The sequence below is a fragment of the Numenius arquata genome, chromosome 1 (assembly GCF_964106895.1).
Source record: "Numenius arquata chromosome 1, bNumArq3.hap1.1, whole genome shotgun sequence".
Taxonomy (NCBI): domain Eukaryota; kingdom Metazoa; phylum Chordata; class Aves; order Charadriiformes; family Scolopacidae; genus Numenius; species Numenius arquata.
Window position 1 is genome coordinate 67,046,585 of NC_133576.1, and position 19,741 is coordinate 67,066,325.

Sequence of the window (19,741 nt, forward strand, 5' to 3'; positions counted from 1 at the left end):
ATCTTTGATCTGTCAAAATATTTTTAAACTGTTCCTTTTGTATATTTAACACAAACTATGAAAACAGACAAGTCAGTTTCACGCTAATATAAAATATTGAGAACTGGGATTGCAAGCAGCATAGAATATATTTACAATTATAAGAAAGATAAAATCTTATCACAAAATAATTCATGCAGCTACCGACGTATTTCTCCTTCTTGTTCATATGTAAAATAAAATAGGATTAAGTTCTTGGGACTTTCATTGTTGCCAACTGCTGCTACAGAGTCTAAGCACCTCCAAGTAAATTATGCCCATACCATAGTCCTCTAGAGACTTCAGCCAGGTCTGCCTGCTCTCTTTTCTGTGAAAAGGCCTTGAAACCCTGATGATGCTGAGAGCGCTTTTCTTACTGAGTCTTTAATACACACCTGGTTTAAGATCACTGGACCTTTATGGGATCCAGGATGTTTAAACCAGGACACATTAAATCCAAGACAAAGCTTTTTCAGCTTTTCACAGATTAAGAAGCTGAGGATGAAATGGTATTTGTTCCAGCCCCCTTACTTTGACAGCGTAATGGAGTATTTATTTTTGTGTTAAGTTCTATCACATCTTTGACAAAATCATCGTTTCCTATGAAGTCTCCAGCAATGATGTTAATACATTCTTTCTTTGGTCCTGGATACTGCTGCTTTATCCAGATTTTCAAGCATGGAAGACTCTGGAGTGTCATTTTCTTCAATGATCCAAATGGGTGTACGAGAATGTACCTTAAATTTTCTGTAAGGTTAATCCCTGCTACAAAGAATTTTTCTGAAACAAAAATCAGAAAGTGAGGCATTAAATACTCCTTTGAGAATAGAAACTGCTCAGAATTGCATTAACTCCAGATCTCGTTCTTCTGGGAATCATTAAAATAGTAACTTTACAATCCTTCTGTCTTGTTTCATACCCCTAGCAGTGTCTCGTTGGACTGTCTCCCCTTGTTGCAACTGCACAATGTAGTAAATATACTGAACCAAGCTCGCTTATTGAACCACTCCGGTTTAGCTAAATTTATCTAAAGTACTCATTGCAGACTAAAGGTTCTCCACTAACTAGTCCTCCTTTGTAAATTATGTTTGTTTCTGTAGGGCTTGCTTCCAAATGCCTAGCCTTCCCCCGTGAGGGATGGGGGAACACAGAGTGCACCCACAGGAGCGTTTTCCTTTGGCTGGGCAGTCTGCTTTGGAAGCGGCTCTCCCCTTCATCGCCCCATGTGTGCTATCACAGAGCTGCGTCAGAGGTTGTGAACTGAATTTCTTTCAGCTCAGGCTACACCAGCGTGCTTGAGCCCTGCTGATTTTTGATGTAGCTGTAGCCTTCACGCACCGTTCTTGTAGGGGTTTTGGTTTACAACAAGGATAGCATAATCATAGAATCACAGAATAGTTTGGGTTGGAAGGGACAGTTAAAGGTCATCTCGTCCAACACCCCTGCAATGAACCGGGACATCTTCAACTAGATCAGGTTGCTCAGAGCCCCATCCAACCTGACTTGGAATGTTTCCAGGGATGGGGCATCTACCACCTCTCTGGGCAACCTGTGCCAGTGTTTCACCATCCTCGTTGTAAAAAATTTCTTCATTCTATCTAGTCTAAATCTACCCTCTTTTAGTATAAAACCATTAGCCCTGGAGCTATCACAACAGGCCCTGCTAAAGAGTTTGTCCCCATCTTTTCCGTAGGCCCCCTCTAAGTACCAAAAGGCCACAATAAGGTCTCCCCAAAGCCTTCATGCATTTCCCTCCCCATCAGCAGCGCTTAAAGCAGCAAGCACTGGACTGCAGGAGCAGTCTCCTGCCTGTGAGAAGGACACCACCTAGCTCTTCTGTGCTGAGGCCTTCTTTTCCATGGGGTCATGCAAGCAAAGCAGCGGCAGCAATTTATATAGTCTACGCATATACGTACACTGATGCCTGTTATTTGCAGCACCAAAGATGAATGTTGCACTCGCCCACGGGTGGGCAGAGCGCTCAGAAACACGGGCGCGTCTTGTGCATACAGCACGCACAAAGTGGTTCCATCCCTGTGTGCTATGAACACCCAGCTTCCTATTTGTTTTGCATTGCTCCACCTGCCCCTCGTTTCCCCCCAGAGCGACTCCCTGTGCCTACCTGGACGGCCCATGTGCTTCATGCGCTCCAAATACTGGATAAGGGCGCGAGTGGCAGTCTTGTTTCCCCACCAGTATGGGATGGCAGGCCACAGCTCGCAGTGCTCCTCCACTTCCACATCCTCCTCGTAGGAGATTATCACCTGATGGCCATGCTGCCACATGGTCCGCAGCGTCGGCACCACCTACAAGAGAGTGCGCCCAGGCTGAAGTCAGCAACGCAGCAGTGTTCCCAAAATTCAAATACCAGTAGAGAGGCAGTTCAAATAAAGCTTTTAAGTGCACAACCCAGTAGGTCGTTGGCTGGCTTACAAGCTGCAGGAGCAATAGGAGCCTGGGAACTTCAGCAGATTCCTCCTTTTCCTCAAACAATTCAACTATGGTAAAGTACGTAACTCAAGGTCTTACACCTATGTTAGAAGAAACCACCCCCATGTCAGCCCTTGTGCACATACCGCTCCGGAAAATTTGGTGGGAGAGGAAGACACAGCCTGTCTGGTGAAAGGAGGTAGGAAGGGGACAAAGCCCTTACCCCCAGCTATAGGAATACAGGCAGAGAAGGAGGAGTAATTTTGGCAAATGCCCCACATTGATCCAATTTGTCACTGTAGCCATCAAAGAAAGTTGAACTGCTTAAGACTTAGTAAGACTAAATGTGAGTCTTCAAGAGATATGTTAATTCTGATTTCTCTAAGTGGAAAGTTTCTGAAATTGGGATGGTCCAGGCATTGTGAATTGAGAGAGGGGAAGCCTTGAGTCAGACACCCTCTCAGACAGGCAGATGGGCTGAATCACATCTGTTAAATTTAAGTGTTTCAATATGAAATGACATTTTCCAATCCTCAGATGTTACCATCAGACCAAATTGAGGCCCTCTGACTAGTTTTATTTGCAAAACCAATGTATTTAATAGGTATTGGCTTTTTAAGAATGTTGTGGTTAAAAGCTGTCCGTTGCTTGTGAAAAGAAAATGGTGGCTTTTTGATGTTCCAATTAACTTATTAATTAAAATAACAGCCAAAGGCAGTTGAAATTGTTTTATGTAAATCTTTGAAGAGAGCCAAGGGTTGAATAAACATGGGAATCCCTCTTACTTCATCCAAGAGAGTGCAAGCCCCAATTAGGTCAGAAAATACTACAAAATTAAGACACAAGCTACTCAAACTACAAAAATCTGTGGTTGACAGAAGCCGTTGCTTTACTCCAGCCACCTTTCTAAAGCTGGAACCTCTTAAAAAAAACAAAGAGTGTGGGATAAGAGGAAAAAAAAAAAAAGCTAACAGAAATGTGTGCATGAGCACAGGTGCTTATTTTGCAAACAAAGCAGAAATGAAACTAGATGTCTAACAAGGGATTTTTAAACACCGGTAATCCAGATCAAAGGAAGACACCTTGAATAGTTAAGGCAAATTAAAATTTTAAACGCAATGTAATGTTGTCACGCTGTGGCCTGTGCCAGTACTACATACGGACCTCTCTACTTAGCAGTTGCTTCATAAATACTTCAATGCTTACTTTTGTACGACGACAGAGTTGCAGTCTCGAAAGACAGTAGATACCAGATTATTTTAGAATAAGTGAACAAACACTTGGTCATTTAATGTTAAATCTGAATCTGTGATCCTGAAAAACACCACAGCTACCTAACCTGCAATGGTATCCCTTGTGAAAATGGTGAGATCCATTGTGCTGGTCACAGACCTCACAGAAATAAAGTTGTCCTGCTTGAGGGAAGTAGTCAGCTTCTCTTTTCTCCAGTGCCTTTTCTCCCTCCCCTAGAAACAACTCGTAAACGTTCTTCTTTCTTCAGTCAAGTGATCTCAAACTGTTCATTCATCACCTTCATTTAACAAACTATCAGCAGCAGCTTGCCCCTTTTGCAATTAATAACTTCTTTTCTTCTTAAGAGCTGGCCATGTGTCTGACAGCAAAATTGACCGTGTTCTCCAGTATTGCTTGGCTCATCCATAACTTATGCACTCCAGTTATTTGGGGAAACAATAAAACAGTGTCACTCAGGTCTTCAGTTATTCAGCTGAGGCCTGAATATTCAGAATCCCCTAGTTTTGCTGAGAATTGTTCTATTTTAACTATGCTGTACAAAATGCTTTGAAATGGTAATACTCATGCGATAAATCAGCTTCAAAGGCTGAATTCGAACCACAAACAGGGTCATCATTATGCTGTACCCCTCACATCTCCAGAGAAAACCCTCTGTTCCTGTGTATCTTTGAAATGTTAATTGTTTAACTGTTAAAAGCTCCTACACCTTGTAAAAAAAAAGAGGAAGCTAAAAATCTCAACTCCTAAAATTTAGCAATCAAATAATTTCTGATTATTTAAATTAAGGCTCTTCTGGAGGTCTGGGTGACTGAAAGCATATTAGGCTGGTTGGAAGGTCAGCTCCAGCTCACATCCAGGAAAGAAAGTCAATGCCACCAGAAATGCACTGAGGGAAGAGATGCTATTAAGAAGGACCTCAACAGGCTGGAGATATGGGCTGACAGAAACATCAAGAAGCTCAGCAAGCTCAACAAAGGCAAAGTCCTGCACCTGGATGGACTATCCCTATGCACCAGAACAGACTTGGGGCAAGTGGGTAGAAAGCCACTTTGCAGAAAAGGACCTGGAGGTCCTAGCGGACACCAAGCTGTGAGAGTGGTCAAACGCTGGACCAAGCTGCCTAGAAAGGTGGTGGAATCTCCAGCCTTGGATATATTCAAGGATGGATGTGACACAGCCCAACATAACTCTGAAGCTGGTCCTGCTTCATTCATGGTGGGGTTGGACCAGATGACTTCCAGAGATCACTTCCAACCTAAACTATTATAAATATCATAAAAACTCATGTATAATTACTGGTGTGAAAAGGCAGAAAATGGATTCTTTAAATTCTATAAATATAGTACGAACTATATTTATAACACACCCCATTTTTTTTCCCTTTTGCTTTTTTTTTTTTTTAAAAAAAAAAAACAGACAGGTGACTGGTTGGCAGTTGAGTCCCTACTATTGTCCCACAATTCAACAGACATGGCAGACAAATTTAAGTCCCTTCTTCACACTGTGGGATGTAGGTTTGCTTTATCTCTTCACTTTTATTAGGTAAAGATCTATCTCTGATGCAGCAAATGTTACTTTTCCTACACTAAAAATACAGTGAAAATAGAATATATCTAAAAATTTGGAATCAAAGATCTTGCTGTAATATATCATTCTTAAAGGAGGAAAAAAGGAACTCATACTTACATTTCTGGGACACAGTTTACACTGGAAAATCTCTTTTATACAGGCAATAAGATGACAATGAAGTCTCTTGGTTAATCCATCAAAATTCCTGCAGGCTAAGATAACAACTTCCTGAGGATGAGTTTCCAACCACCTTAACACTTCCCAGAGAATATCCTACGAGAGAGTCACAGCAACTTAGAAAGCCATCTATGCTATGCAGGGAAAAGAACAAAAATCCAACAGAGCACCGATGGTAGGGCAGACTCGCAATCGCAGATGAGGGATTGATGCTCCAGTCTCACTTGTAGCTGCTGAAACTAACTTCCAGTCCTGATGATTTTCTCTAGTTTGAAGCCCCCACATTAGGAAAACAAATAACCTACTTAGAAAACCTTGGGCCAGCATTTTCAGATTATGATGGCTTTTATTTAAAAGAAAGAGCACTGTTTTTATTGCTATCCCAAAGGTAAGGACCAATACCTGTACAGTAACAGTTGTGTAAACCATATGCACAAAGTACAAATTCATAGATGGATCATTAGCCTTGTGGGCAATCCTGAAATCCAGATATCTAACTCCAGCCTCTAGTTGCTCTGTCACAGTCAGTACCTGAAAGGTGAAACAGAAGACAAAGGTCCTGAGAGCTTGGAAGATATTTGTTTCTTCAGTTTAGAAAGCTGAAAAGGGTGTACAAAAATAGCCCTATGACACTTTCACAGGGCTTTCATCTTTAAAATGGCACTATATGGCAGCAAGTCACAACTGTGAAGTATTTTACTCTCTGACAAGAGGGATCCCGATCTCCCAGTATGTGGCACATACTGCAGCTACAGATTAGATTAGTTTCTGACCTCTGTCATTGTTGCGGTCTGAAAGTTAGAGTACAATTACTGTGTGTAAATACATGATTACTCCTCACAAGATTATTCATATGAACAAAAGTTGCAGAATCAGCACCTTAGAAATGCTGTATTTATTTTATTAGATCAAAGACTTTTATCATGGTTGTCTCTGCGGAGCTCACTCATCCCCAACAGAAGGAAAAACAAAAATAGAAAGAAGTACTGGCTATTGTTCTTTTTCAGGATACAGTCTGTTTAAAAGTTTGAATTAACCTCTAGAAGTCCTACAAAACAGAGGTCCTCCTCTGTTTTCACTTCCCTTGGACCTCTACTACTGGATTTGAGGGCTGAATGGACTGATAAAGCTGAGTTTCTGGGCCAAAAAGTCCTGAATGGTATGTCTCTTATGTGTATCAAAGCTCTCTTTGCATAAGGAAATAGAATCATTTTAATTAAATACATTTGAATACTAGTTTGTCCCAGTTCAACCTGCAACTTTTAGTTCACAGACAGAATACACTGTACTGATTTAAGTCAGAAAGGATTCAACAAAAGCTAAATCAATACAAGGCCTTGTGCATGAATAAACACACTCCTAACTTCAGTGCTGAGACAGAGCTTTGACACATGGCAGGATGCTCACCCTGCCTGGCTTCAACCATCTACATTTCTCTTCTTAGGATGGGAATTTACTCTCCCCAGCCTGTGCCTGAGCTGCAGGGCTGGGGAGCAGCCCAGCCCCGGGGTGCGGGTGGTGCGATGGCTTGGGCCAGCAGCTCCCTCTGTGCCTGCTTGGTCACCACCAGGCTGGAGCAGCTGAAGGACTGATCCGTACCCAAGTCCCACCTTCACTTGGAGCGCACTGGAGATGGGAATGTGTATGGCTCTATGTCATACATAACCTTAGTGGCCAGAAAGAGTGCCAGATGAAACAGTTGCCCTGGACTGCCCTTTGGATGAATTAGTTTCTTTCCATTGACTGCATGGGAAAACTACACAAATGAGACTCCCTAATTAGTCACGAGGATTTGGATACTGAATTAGTATGAACGTTGCCCCGAAGGGCAAAATTGAAGAGGAAGCCTTGGGGACGATGCTGCTCAGTGCTGCAATCTCACACCAGACATCCAGGGCACGAGTGGAAGCTACACACCTCACATCAGCCACTGTGCAGGAAAGATTTGGGCCTCTAGACTGACACCCATAACAGCCAGACACCACCTCATAGGCACTGGGCCATCCAGGAACCTGTGGGTCCTACCACTGGTAGGGATCCTTGATCTTTGTTCTGGATACCAAGGGGTGGAGTCACCTCCTGGAAAAGATAACTCAAGCCCCACAGAGCTAAGGAGGGGCAAGATTGCAGCCATGTCTCTTTCCCCTCAGAGCGAGGCCACTTCCCACTCAGTAAGCTGGGTTTGGACACGAAAATTACTATAATGACGCAAGGAGCTTGTTTGTCACCGACGGGGTCACTTCACTGGCCAGCAACCCACTAGTCAGGAGGTATCAAACATTGGCTTAAGTCTCAAAGCAAAAAAGCAGCTCAACACAAGGCCCTGTGCCAAGCGAGTGCCTTTCCATATCAACTCACAGAATCACAGAATTTTCTTGGTTGGAAGGGACCTTTGAGATCATCGAGTCCAACCAACAAAAAAAAAAACCAAACAAACAAAAAAAACCAATCAACACCAAACACTAAAACCAAAACAAACACCCACAACCACACACCACACCTACCCACAAACCAACAATCTCGGGCACTAGAGCATGCCCTGAAGTGCCATGTCTACACGTTTCTTAAATACCTCCAGGGATGGCGACTCCACCACCTCCCTGGGCAGGCTGTTCCAGTGCCTGACCACTCTCTCAGTAAAGTAATTCTTCCTAATATCTAATCTAAACCTCCCCTGCCGCAACTTCAGACCATTTCCTCTGGTCCTGTCGTTATTCCCTTGGGAGAAGAGGCCAACACCCACCTCTCTACAACCTCCTTTCAGGTAGTTGTAGAGGGCAATGAGGTCCCCCCACAGCCTCCTCTTCTCCAAACTAAACGAACTCACTGCTCCCGTTATATATTTGGTATCTGGTAGCGTCTGAGCCTCCAGTTTGCCAGGGCTGCTCAAACACAACAAAAGAAGCCTAGGCATAATTAGCACTATTTATCAATTATTCAGTTTTAATTCCCTAATAATGAAGTACTCCTTCAAAAAGAACAAAAGTGAAACAACTTTTGGTACCTCTTTGATGCCAGGAAAGTCTGTTCTTCAGAAAAATCTTCAAAAGGTCTAGCTTAAATCATGATCCCCAAATTTGTCTTTAACATACATTTGTGAGGAACAAAGAGATAACTACTAGCTTAATATTTAGACATTTTAAAAAATTAAACCTTATGTGAGGGACCACACCTTCATTCTCTTAACATTTATGGAAAATAAATTCCCTTCAACAAGATTTTTGTCTCTGCTGCTGGGTGAAATGCTTAAACAATATAGATGGGGAAAAAACCTGACATCTCACACAACAGTGATAGTAAAAATGACAAGCATTACTTTATGAATAAAGTGCAAGAGAAATATCTCCTTTAAAGATTACAGTAATACCAAATGCTATTTATAACAATAAACATATGAACAAGAAGATGAGTTTCTGGTACCAAGTGGCCAGCTTTAAGCAACACCCTTGTCTGTGTATCATCCCTGCCTCACCTTTTTCCTATGCTTTTTCCCCACAAAAGGAGATCTGGTATGTATGGCACCTATCTCAGAGCCCAGTGTGCTGGTTCTGCATAGGATAGAATTATTTTTCTTCACAGTAGCTAGTATAGGGCAATATTTTGGATTTTTGCTGCAGCGTTGATAATACAGGGATGTTTTAGCTATTGCTGAGCAGGGCTTACACAGAGTCAAGGCCTTTTCTGCTCCTCACACCACTCCACCAGCAAGCAGGCTGGGGGTGCACAAGAAGGTGGGAGGGGACACAGCTGGGACAGCTGACCCCAACTGACTACAGGGATGTTCCAGACCATGTGATGTCATGGTCAGCAATAAAAAGCTGGGGGAAGAAGAAGGAAGGGGGGAACATTCGGAGTGATGGTGTCCATCTTCCCAAGTAACAGTTACATGTGATGGAGCCCTGCTGTCCTGGGGATGGCTGAACACCTGCCTGCCCTTGGGAAGCAGGGAATGAATCCCTTATTTTGCTTCGCTTGCAGGCATGGCTTTTGTTTTACTTATTAAACTGCCTTTATCTCAACCCACACGTTTTCTCACTTTTAACCTTCCGATTCTCTCCCCCATCCTACTAGGGGGGAGTGAGGGAGCGGCTGCATAGTGCTTGGTTGCTGGTTGGGGTTAAACCACAACATCCAAGCATGGTATCTCGTGAGAGCGCACATTTCTGGGCAGTAGGCTATGCTTTCATTGCCTGCAGGAGAGCGTGACCACTCTCAGCACTGCAGCACAAGCTTCAACTTTGCCCAGGGATGATGGGAATGCTAGACAACAGTTACCTGTGTCGTAGACCACTTCATGATAATGGGGTGCACAATGCAGGGCATACATTTGTTCAAGAACTTCACCAGCTTGGATTCATTGCCGCTAACAGTAGAGGTTTTATCCAAGCAGTAGGTCATAGTGTCATGACTCCCTGTAGAATACAAAAAATAAATGTTACAGAAAAAATGTCATTTCTTAACTACTCAAGCACCACAACACATGGTTATATGGCATGCGCACACCTGACTTGCCACCCCATTTCCAAATCACACACCTGTATTGCCTGACAGCCTATGTAGTTTTTGGCAAAAGGGTGGGATCTTCTACAGAGGCTGCTGACATGACATTAATAAGCTTAGTGTGAAATTCTCATGAAAGGAAGGCATGAAGACTTTTCAATACAGCAGTCCCCATCTAAACTACACATCACTGTTGTTTGCTTCAAACCACGATAAAATGGCCAGTTTCAACTAGCATCTTGCACTGAACTAATTATCTTGATGAGACAACCCACTTTTTTCAGGGAATAGAGAGCTGAAGGCTGAATTTATCTAGAATTTGTCCTGTTTTCAGAGTTGTGCAAACGTGGGATTTCATATTCCCGTCATCTCTGCACAGGAAAATATGACTGGAAGAAGAAGTTCATCTTCTTACACCTTTGACTGGACCAACTTCTAACTTGGCACTTTAAGCATTTGTATCTTAAATATCTGGTAAAAATGCCCTCGTGAAGTAAACACCCACATCCCCTAGAAAGCAATATTAAGAGGTGGGCGCTTGAAGGTGTCAGGGGCAAATCCAAGACTAAGTTTACATGTGATAGATGGACAAGATCCACCTTGTATGGACTTCAAAAATTACCTGATTCTTTTCCAGCACAGGGAATTACATAGGGGCAGGCTAAGCATCAGAGGCAAGTACAGCCTGCCTAAATATTTTACTTCTTTGAAGTCTTAATAAATTTGACACATCTCTTGCATCACGTTTAGATTAAACTCTTGTTGCAACTCACAATTTCTTTGGGACAGGCAACCAGTGATTTTGCCAGCTTTTTCTGTTCCATTATTTATTCTAATTTTATAAGGCATCAATAAGAAAAGCTAACAATTCAGTGAATTAACTTGCTGGGATCTTTACAGAGTACCTGCAAGGAATTTGGGTATCATTTTGGTTATTAAGTCTTCTGTCAAATTGCTACCTGATGCTAGGAATTGCTTTCTGGAATGGTCGGTCAGTCTTACTGTTGCCAATGGCAATATTGCTCGTAGCCAAGGAAAAGGACAAGATTGTACTTGAAATAAAGAAAATTCTTTGAAACTGTCAATAATGGTTTAGTTTTGCACTCCATTTTATCACCTTTTAAAATCTGTTTTTTTGTCTATTTTCCTGCTTTAAACACCCAAACCAAGCTCACTGGAAGATCTATAATGAGGGCATGCAATCAAAGAAGTTTGTCTTAGAAGATGTAAGAGTCAAACCATTAAATATCCATGGACCAAATCCAAGTCTGAGAGAAGTGAACAGGATTCCATCGATGGGTGTTGCATCTACTGATGCCAATCAGCAAATAGATAGTAACCTCTTATTTAGGAGTTTTCTTGTGATGTCAGTGAGTTACAGTAATGAAAGGAAAATAGGTATACCCATGACACAACAAATATGATGCTAAGATAGTGAGCTATCACAAAAGCATGTAGCTTCAGAGCTTGAAGCAACATCTCCCAGCAGCACTGTGCTCAACCTGGTACAAACACAACACTAATTACTGACACTTGCCTCTGTTTCCTCATCATGCCTTCAGAATGTACTCTCTCACGTTTCCTGCATGCCTTGTTGTCTTCGCTATCTGAGATAAGCTTCCGCTTCCAAACTGGGCTTCCCTGAGTCATTGCTCCCTCTGAAATCCTGCCCGAGCTGTCTTGACCTGCTTGATCTTGATCTGCTTTTGCTCTGACCTGGGCTAGACCAGTTTTGTAGGTCAGCTGGACAGCCACCAAAATCTTCCAAGCTAATAGCCTGCAATGCTGTGTAAAAGTCCTCCAATGTTTGCTGAAATGGGCTTGTCTTCAACAATTCTTTTCTTCCTGCCTGTTCTCCATGCAGGCATAGTCACAAGAACAACAAACATTCACAAGAATAACAAGATCACCATTATTGGAAAAGCCAGAAAGTCAAAGGCACACAGCAGCAGGTTCTCAGCTTTTTACAATGTCCAAAAAACACCACCATGAAAGCCTTTTAGAAACAACATAGTTCCTTTTCCACCCAAAACCACCACTGAGAATGCTACTGACTTTTTCAAGGATTTTTGCAAGAGGAACAAAAAAGATTGAAAAAAAAAAAAAAGGCAGGGGGAGGAAGCGAAGAGGAGAATATTGCCTTCTTCTGTCACAAGACAGGTAATTATTTTCTTCTCTTGATGGTTTAATAAAAAAATCTAGACTTTTTTTTATAATATCTGTCCTGGGATCCTCTTACATAGGCTTTATCCAAAACAGATGTGCACTTGTTCTGAAGTTAACATCAATTTAAATTGCATATCCAAGAAGTCACCATTAAATAAGTTTCTGGGTTTCAGTTTTAACTGAAACTCCACATTCCATTAGTTCATGAAGGGCAGAAAAAAAGAATATCCACCACAGTTTTTGGGTCCTACCAGGGCTGCACCCACTGAAGACAAGATCTGATTTTTCCCACTGTCTCTAAATATACATCTTTGGTAAAGTTAACCTACAATCCTGTAGCCTACACAAAACTTTCATCTGCATGCTGTACTGCTTTCCACCCCAACTATCTGTCGCATCTACAGGTGTGAGAGAAAACATGGGCTAGGCTTTTCTTTAGTACTATTTTCACTGTGGAGGCAAAGGGAATCACCCAAGAGCTGACAGTCCTCCAGTGCCTCCCCATTTGCCAGTGAAAACAGGTTCTCCCATAACTTCTTTGGACAGAATGAGGAAAGAATTAAAAAAAAAAATTAAATCATCTTTTCAAAGCAGTAGAGAGAAGCAATAATATGATCAAAGACAGAAGTCTGAATGCAGTACCAATGAGGACATCACCTATAGCACAGCTGTCTTTACCTATAATAGGATAAATCCAGTTTTTGTAAGCAGAAAAGTCACAGTCTACATTAATAAAAACATACGTTAACTCAAAACATCCTCCTTTTTTTATACCTTCACAACCTCTTTTAAACAGTACAAGGAAAAAAATAATAAGATAAAATGCTATTTCTCTCCTTTTGGAAACATTTTATTATGCAGGAAGCACAAGAAAGAATTAGGAAAATCTCACCACTGCAAATGCTCAGATTATTAACACTGGTCCAAGATGATGCACAGTGACTGCAAAGGGGTCCCTCTTTCTTTCCTTCCCTCAAAAAAAAATATATCCTTTTTTTCCCCTCCCCTTCAAGAAACCCCAAACATTACAGACTAAAAGTATTCACATGCACACACAGGTCACACAAACCCTCCCCAAGCCCTTCTCCCACACACTTTCCACACACTGACCCAAATAATAAATGTAGCCATCCTGAAATGGGACAAACAGGATGTTCCAATGCTTAAATGACACACTAACAAAACAGCGGAGAACAAAAGTTAATCTTTACCTGGAAGGGCTAAGTTATAGAGGGGAACATCCCAGAGCTTCTCTGGTAATTGTGACATCCACTGACCATTTTCATGGCACTGGCGAATAGAGGTTTGCAAAGGGCCTTCCATTAGTGCCTGCTCTACAACTTCATAGGGTGTTCTGGGAGGAAAAAAAAAAAAGAGAAAGAATAAACCACTACATATACTGTGATTGAATTAATGCCTTTGCACCCGTGCAGAACGGATTTATACATGCTATAAAATGTCAACCCTTCTCTCAAGTAGCAAAATTGCAGCAAAATGTCAAGAGCTCCTTGGCCACAACACGCACCACTTTTGATAACATTGTCTCTCAGCACAATGCCAAGGGAGGGTTCCAGCTTCGGGCTTGTAAATTGACCAACTGAAAGAAAAAATAGAGCCAAGACAAATATGTGCAGCTTGGTTGGTATGGAGAAATTACCATCTACATCGGCAGTTGCAACATCATGAGGAGTAACCTACCTCAAGCACAAAACAACGTCTGTTCACTGACCATTTGCAGCCCTGGGAACGTGGCAGTGGGACTGATGGCAGCACCAGGACAGAGGCTGACTCTGCAACCCTCAGGCCCCTGGAGAATACTCACCTTGAAGCATCAATTCAGCTGTCACAACAATACCTCTAAGGAAAGCCTTGACAGATATGTCAGGACATTGGATTTTCAGATCACGCTGGTTTCTGGGGTCAGAGGCAAACTTCCATCTTCTTATTCCCTGTTTTGAGAAGATCTCTTGATGTCTGTTCTTATCACCCCTACTAAGCCAATGATCACAAGTACTTCAGTTTGGTCAGACCTTCCTGAAAACTACTCTGGAACTGTTCCTTCTTGGATACAAGCCTCTCTGGGATCTTCTGCAAAATTTGTAATGGTCATGCAGGAGTGCCAGTAGGTAAAACCTAGCTGAGAAATCATGGTCATCATCAGGGCCTACTAGAATTATCCTGTTCATTTTTCATTTTATGTTCTCCTGGATGATGCAGAACATGAAGATGAGCTCTCCATGCCTTTTTTTTTTTTAACTAGAATGTTCCTGTAGTTCACGTAGTGTTTTTGAGAATGAAAGCTAGTCTTTCTTTTCACTGTTTTAAAGGCTTTAGCTATTTTTCCACAGCTATATAGTGGGACTCTTTCTTTTTGATCATGGCATAGTGTTCACATATATTAATATTGCACCTTTTTTAATCCTTTTTAAAAAAGCTGTCACTGTGAATGATTCCTTCTTGTCTGCTACAGCAATGGCAGTCAGATACGTACTCATGCAGGTTTTGTTATCTGCCAAACTTCCTCACTGGTCCCATCTTGGCACATTCATTCCTGAGATTGCTTCTCCGCAAAGTTTTCTTTGGGTTGCTTTTGGGAGGTGGCTGGTTTTTCTGGACTTACAAGTAATCCGTGCTGCTTATATGAAGAAACTGTGGTTTCCTTAAATATGGTGCAGTAGATTTTTTTTTTTTTTTTGGTAGCCACATAGGGTCATCTGAAAGAATGCAATTCCTGAAGTTGCCTTAAGTTTTATGTCCACACCCCACGTAACTGATAGTATCTGCTTTTATGTCTGCCAACGCATGTAGCATCACTTGTCCAGCCTGCTTTTGCTGTGCCTTTGGTGTGGCTTTGAAGTGGTCTCACTGAGTACGGCCACCCCAGTTAGATAAGAATGGGACCATGTTGACTGAGGGAAATGCCAAGCCACCCCTGGCACAGAGACCAGGCTGCACTTGTCTGGTGTGTAATCTGGGGCTTTCCTCCTGGTGAAGAATAGATACCTCTGAGGTTATCCATACACACAAGGCCAGTGCATAAGCAGGAAAGAAGTGGTTTAAGCCCTCTCTTGCTCCCTTTGTCTCTTTATTTTAAAAAACAAATATTTGATGGACCTTGTGCAAAGTCAAGTGGAAAAACTCCCATGGATTTATTTAGGGAAGAAAAAAAAAAAGGTGCAGATCTTTTTGTCCTGCATAAGCAATCTCTATATACCACACCTGATACTCTTATTCTTGAAAAAAAGTTCAGATCTCAGGAAGACCAACTCATCCATCCTCTGGCCCGGCAATTTAACATGACAAGCTTCTGCCTCCTGCAGACTCCTTGCTCAGACAACAGATGTCTGCAGCTAATCTTGTCCCCTTTTGCTGTGTTCCATGCTTCCTCAGACCACTGCTCACCCAGGTCTGCTCCACTCTAGCCTATGTACCATGTAGCATCAGCGTGGACAGGGGCTGCAGATGCTTAAAATAACACTGCTATTTAGTAGTTGCAAAAGATTTGGTAGTCTTTCTCCTTCCCCAGCTCTGAAGCTGACAGGAGCTGTGAGGATGCAACACTCCAGTGTATGGCAGCACTTACGTGGGTCCTGTAACACAGACTAGAAACCTAACTATAAGGACTGCTTTTCCTCATTTCCTTAATTCCTCTGTTCCCCAAAGCCACCCACACACCTCCAGAGCAGGCACGCAGCCCCCCAGTGAGCACCAGGGACCTGTAAGCACCACCAGCCCGCCACATCTCAGCCTGGTACAAGCTCCTGTGCACCAACAGCACTCCCAGGATGTGTCCAAAGGTATGGATTTACCTGCTGCCACCCCTTCCTGCCACCACATGCTCTCACCTCCTCACTTGGGCTAACATGGGCACAGTCCCACAGCTAACAGAAAAAAAGCTGGTTTTCTGCCATGCTAGTTCCTTGCACCAGCTCACCACTGAGTCAGGACAGCCCAGTGCTGGCCCACACTGAGGAAGTCCCTGTGGAGGCAGCAAGCACCGCCATTGGCTTTGCCAGGCTGTACCACAGACCCTCAGCATTGCCCCACCAAAACCCACAGGCAGCATGTTCTCAGCCCCACACAAGCTGCCACCAGTCTCTGGAGGACCAGGACACTTCACAAGGAGTGTCCTGCTGGGCCTGGGGAAAGCCAGCAGAGAGCAGGAACAGCAAGATCAAGTCATGCTGCCGTCCTACAAACATGGACTCACATCTCATCCTCCTCTTCCTCCTCTTCTTCTTCCCACCTCCCTCCACAGCACCCTGAGGCTGGGGATGGCAGCCACTGGTGGTGCACAGCAGGAGCAACAGCACCACAGCCATCTGCTGATGAAGTCCCGCTCAGAAGTGACTGGACCAGATTTTTGGCCCGATCCTGTGCACAATGCAAGCCCGAGATGCTCACACCGCCACCTCCAAACTCAGCTGCTACCTTGTGTTTGACAATGTGGGGTACCCTTCAGGCAGAAACCAAGGCTTGCCTGCAGAAATGCAGTCACAACCGCTAGCTACCACCTCTTGTGACTAAATCCAAAGCTTCACAAAGGACAACTGTGTCTTTATTCCCCCCCTTCCAGATGGGCAAGCCCACCTCCACACCTTGCCACGATTAACTCCCCTCATCCACGCCGGCTTTCTGACCCGACCTTGGGTGGTCTGAGCGCGGGCAGCAATTTCATTTTGAGGACTACCAGGACACAAACAATCAACAAGCAATAGAACAAACAATATGCGTGCAAAGCCACTAGAGATCACACTCCTCTGACTTTGGGAGCATCAGGTGGGATCTCACCCGGCTTGTGCCCAAAAACGTGCCTCGCACGCGCAGCCCCGCCAGCCCGCAGCTCTGGGCGACGGCCGAACGCCAGGCCGTCCCGGGAGGGGGAGATACCATCAAGGAAGCCGTGACGATGATGACATAAATAAAAACACTTGCCGCGGCCGACCCAGAAGCTAAGGAACGTCACGGGAACGACAGGAAACGTTTTGACGAGAACCGCCGGCAGAGCGAGGAGCGAGCCGCCAAGCCCCCTCAACCCCGAGGCGCAGGGGCGACAGACACCACGGGGATGGGCTCAGCGCCTTCCAACCCCGCTGCCCCCAGCGGGCTGCGCCACCCGGACCCTCCGGGCGGACGGATCCCTCCCTCCCTTCCCAACCCACTTTTTGGTTTGGTTTGCCTTTTTTCTTTTTTCTTTTTTTTTTTTTTTTTTAATTGCTTTACTTACTCCGATGAAGGGTTTCGCTGCCATCTCAGCTCCTCAGGGTGACCGGCAGCGGGCAGGAGCCTCGCGCGCTGCCTCCACTGGAGCCGGAGAGAGGGGAAAAGTGTGTGTGTTGGGGGGGGGTGGGGGTGTCGGGTCTGCCCAACCCCTGCCCCGCCCCGGCCGAGTCAAGTGACCGCAGGTTTGAGGAAGGTGAAGGAGGGGCGAGAGAGATGAGAAGGAAGAGGAGGAGGAGGGGGAGGGGGAGTAGGTGCTGGTGAAGTGGCGCTGCCCGAAAGGCTCAGGCGGGACGCGTAGCGGAGCGAAGGTGTACTGCTGCGGGAGGGACCTGCGGGCAGGGGACAGGCGGAGGAATGCCAGGGGAACACCGAGTAACAGTAGTATATATATATATTAGTACCTTAGTTGCTTGCTTTGTCTAACAAGGGTTTCCACTTCTTTGGTTTGCCGAGCTAATACACGATTCCAGGGGGCTGGAGCACCTCTCCTATGAAGACAGGCTGAGGGAGTTGGGGTTGTTCAGCCTGGAGAAGAGAAGGCTCCGGGGAGACCTTAGAGAAGCCTTCCAGTACCTAAAAGGGGCCTTACAGGTAAGATGGGGAGGAACTCTTTATCAGGGAGTGTAGTGATAGGACGAGAGGTAACGGTTTTAAAGTGGAAGAGGGTAGATCTAGATTAGATATTAGGAAGAAATTCTTTACTGTGGGGGTGGTGAGACACTGGAACAGGTTGCCCAGAGAAGCTGTGGATGCCCCATCCTTGGAAGTGTTCAAGGCCAGGCTGGATGGGGCTTTGAGGAACCTGGTCTAGTGGGAGGTGTCCCTGCCCATGATAGGGGGTTGGACCTAGATGTTTTTTAAGGTCCCTTTCAACCTAAACTGTTCTGTGATCCACTAATTCTTTCCCTCCTCATTAGCTTGTACAGCCTGTCATGTGTGATAAAATTCGCTTACGTTTACTATAGTACCTTGCAGAAATCTAGGCAAGCTCCTCAAAAGTTATTTCTGTGTAAGAAGGTGGGAGGTAAATAAGTGAGTGAATGGCATTTGGGGGCAAACATGTAAATTCCCACTGCAGTTTTGGAAGCAGGGTGCCTTCTCAGTCTTCCCAGAGTGGTGAAGGAAGCTTCCCTACTTCACCTCCTTGTTCCTAAAACACCTTAAAACACAGAGTTCACAAAGTAAGGAGTGGTAAGCTGAAACTCCAATGGAAAGAATGGATAGAGAAGGTTCACTTCCTTTTGTCCTCCACAGGGCAGCATTCCTAGAGGGCCACCTACAGCAGAACTGGGATGTGACTACTCCAGGATCATATCTTTGTCAGGATTAGTGAAAATTCAGGCTGCTGCAGTGTTGTGCTTCTTAATGCAAGGATGTATTTTCCAGATACTCCTTTTTCACTGTCTCATTTTTGCACGAGGCAAAGCGAAAGGAAGAGCAGTGTTCTTGTACAGAGCCCAACTTGCTACCCCACCAACAGCAGCTGGACCAGATTAACATTTAGCTAACCGAGTCATTCCCATGGGTGAGTCCCAGGATGGCAGGACTGCCTGGGCTTCAGTGTTATGCCACAGTTCAGACTGCTGCTTACATATCAACTCTTATAGAGTATCACAAAACTTGCTAGAGGTAGATGCAGAGTAGACATGCAGCAGGTTGTAAAGCTAGGCACAAAAAGGACAAAGTGCCAAAAGGGATGAAGTAGAGCAAAGGAGAAGGTAGTAAAACAAAGATGCTATTTAAAGGCTCTATGGTTTTGCGCTGCCATGATACAAAGTAGCTGAGACCAGTTACAGGAGAAGTAACTGTTACTGTGCCCTTCGTGGAATGAAGTAACTGGGAAAGTATTTCAACCAGGAAAAGTTAGGAGGAAAAATCAGACAAAGTCAACTTTAATTCTTCATTTGCCTGAAAAGTTAAGACCATGGAAGTGTGACAAAATAGCAATCAGGTGGCCTCTGGATACCACCAAATGCAGTACTGCCAGACGTGGTTCTGGTCTTGTAAAGCCAACCTGTGTGAAGTTGTTAGAACTAGCAGGGAAAATATGACTGTAGAAAGGAAAATTTAAAAGCTATTTTTGTGTTGATTTGAAATGAATAACAGAAAACTCAAAAAGAACCATGAAACTGAAAGCCCAAAACATTTTATTCTGAAGGCATTACAACAGGACTTTACACCGTAGTAATGTGAAGTATCTGCTGACTGATGTTGAAATTATCTTGCAGGTCTCAGCTCAATGAAAATACTCTATGAGAAAATCTCAAGCCCTCTCCAAACCCTCCTAATTCCCAGCCTTTCAAGTCTGAATCTGGATGTCCATTCTTCTTCATTTGCACTGAATTACTAGAGATGTCAAAAGAGTTGCTCCTGGTTTAGTCCTGAGATCACAATCTCTCTAGAG

At 44.0% G+C, this 19,741-nt stretch overlaps 1 protein-coding gene across 1 annotated transcript; it reads right to left on the reverse strand.

Moving 5' to 3' along the window:
* Positions 1-505: 505 nt before the first annotated feature.
* Positions 506-13,437, reverse strand: PLCXD1 (phosphatidylinositol specific phospholipase C X domain containing 1). Its single transcript, XM_074146701.1, has 6 exons — positions 13,326-13,437; positions 9,724-9,860; positions 5,851-5,979; positions 5,389-5,544; positions 2,141-2,324; positions 506-798 (listed from the first exon to the last, which is right to left on the reverse strand). The coding sequence occupies exons 1-6, from the start codon at positions 13,435-13,437 to the stop codon at positions 506-508; spliced, it is 1,011 nt and encodes a 336-aa protein (XP_074002802.1).
* Positions 13,438-19,741: the final 6,304 nt, after the last annotated feature.

What these genes read in the sequence shown, in the direction of transcription:
- PLCXD1 (XM_074146701.1), bottom strand. Translation starts at nt 13,437, where the DNA reads ATGGAAGGCCCTTTGCAAACCTCTATTCGCCAGTGCCATGAAAATGGT. An exon ending in CTATAACTTAGCCCTTCCAG is followed by an intron (nt 9,861 to 13,325) that starts GTAAAGATTAAC and finishes TGTATTCTACAG; the next exon opens with GGAGTCATGACACTATGACC. An exon ending in GTAAACTGTGTCCCAGAAAT is followed by an intron (nt 2,325 to 5,388) that starts GTAAGTATGAGT and finishes ACTCTCTTGTAG; the next exon opens with GTGGTGCCGACGCTGCGGAC.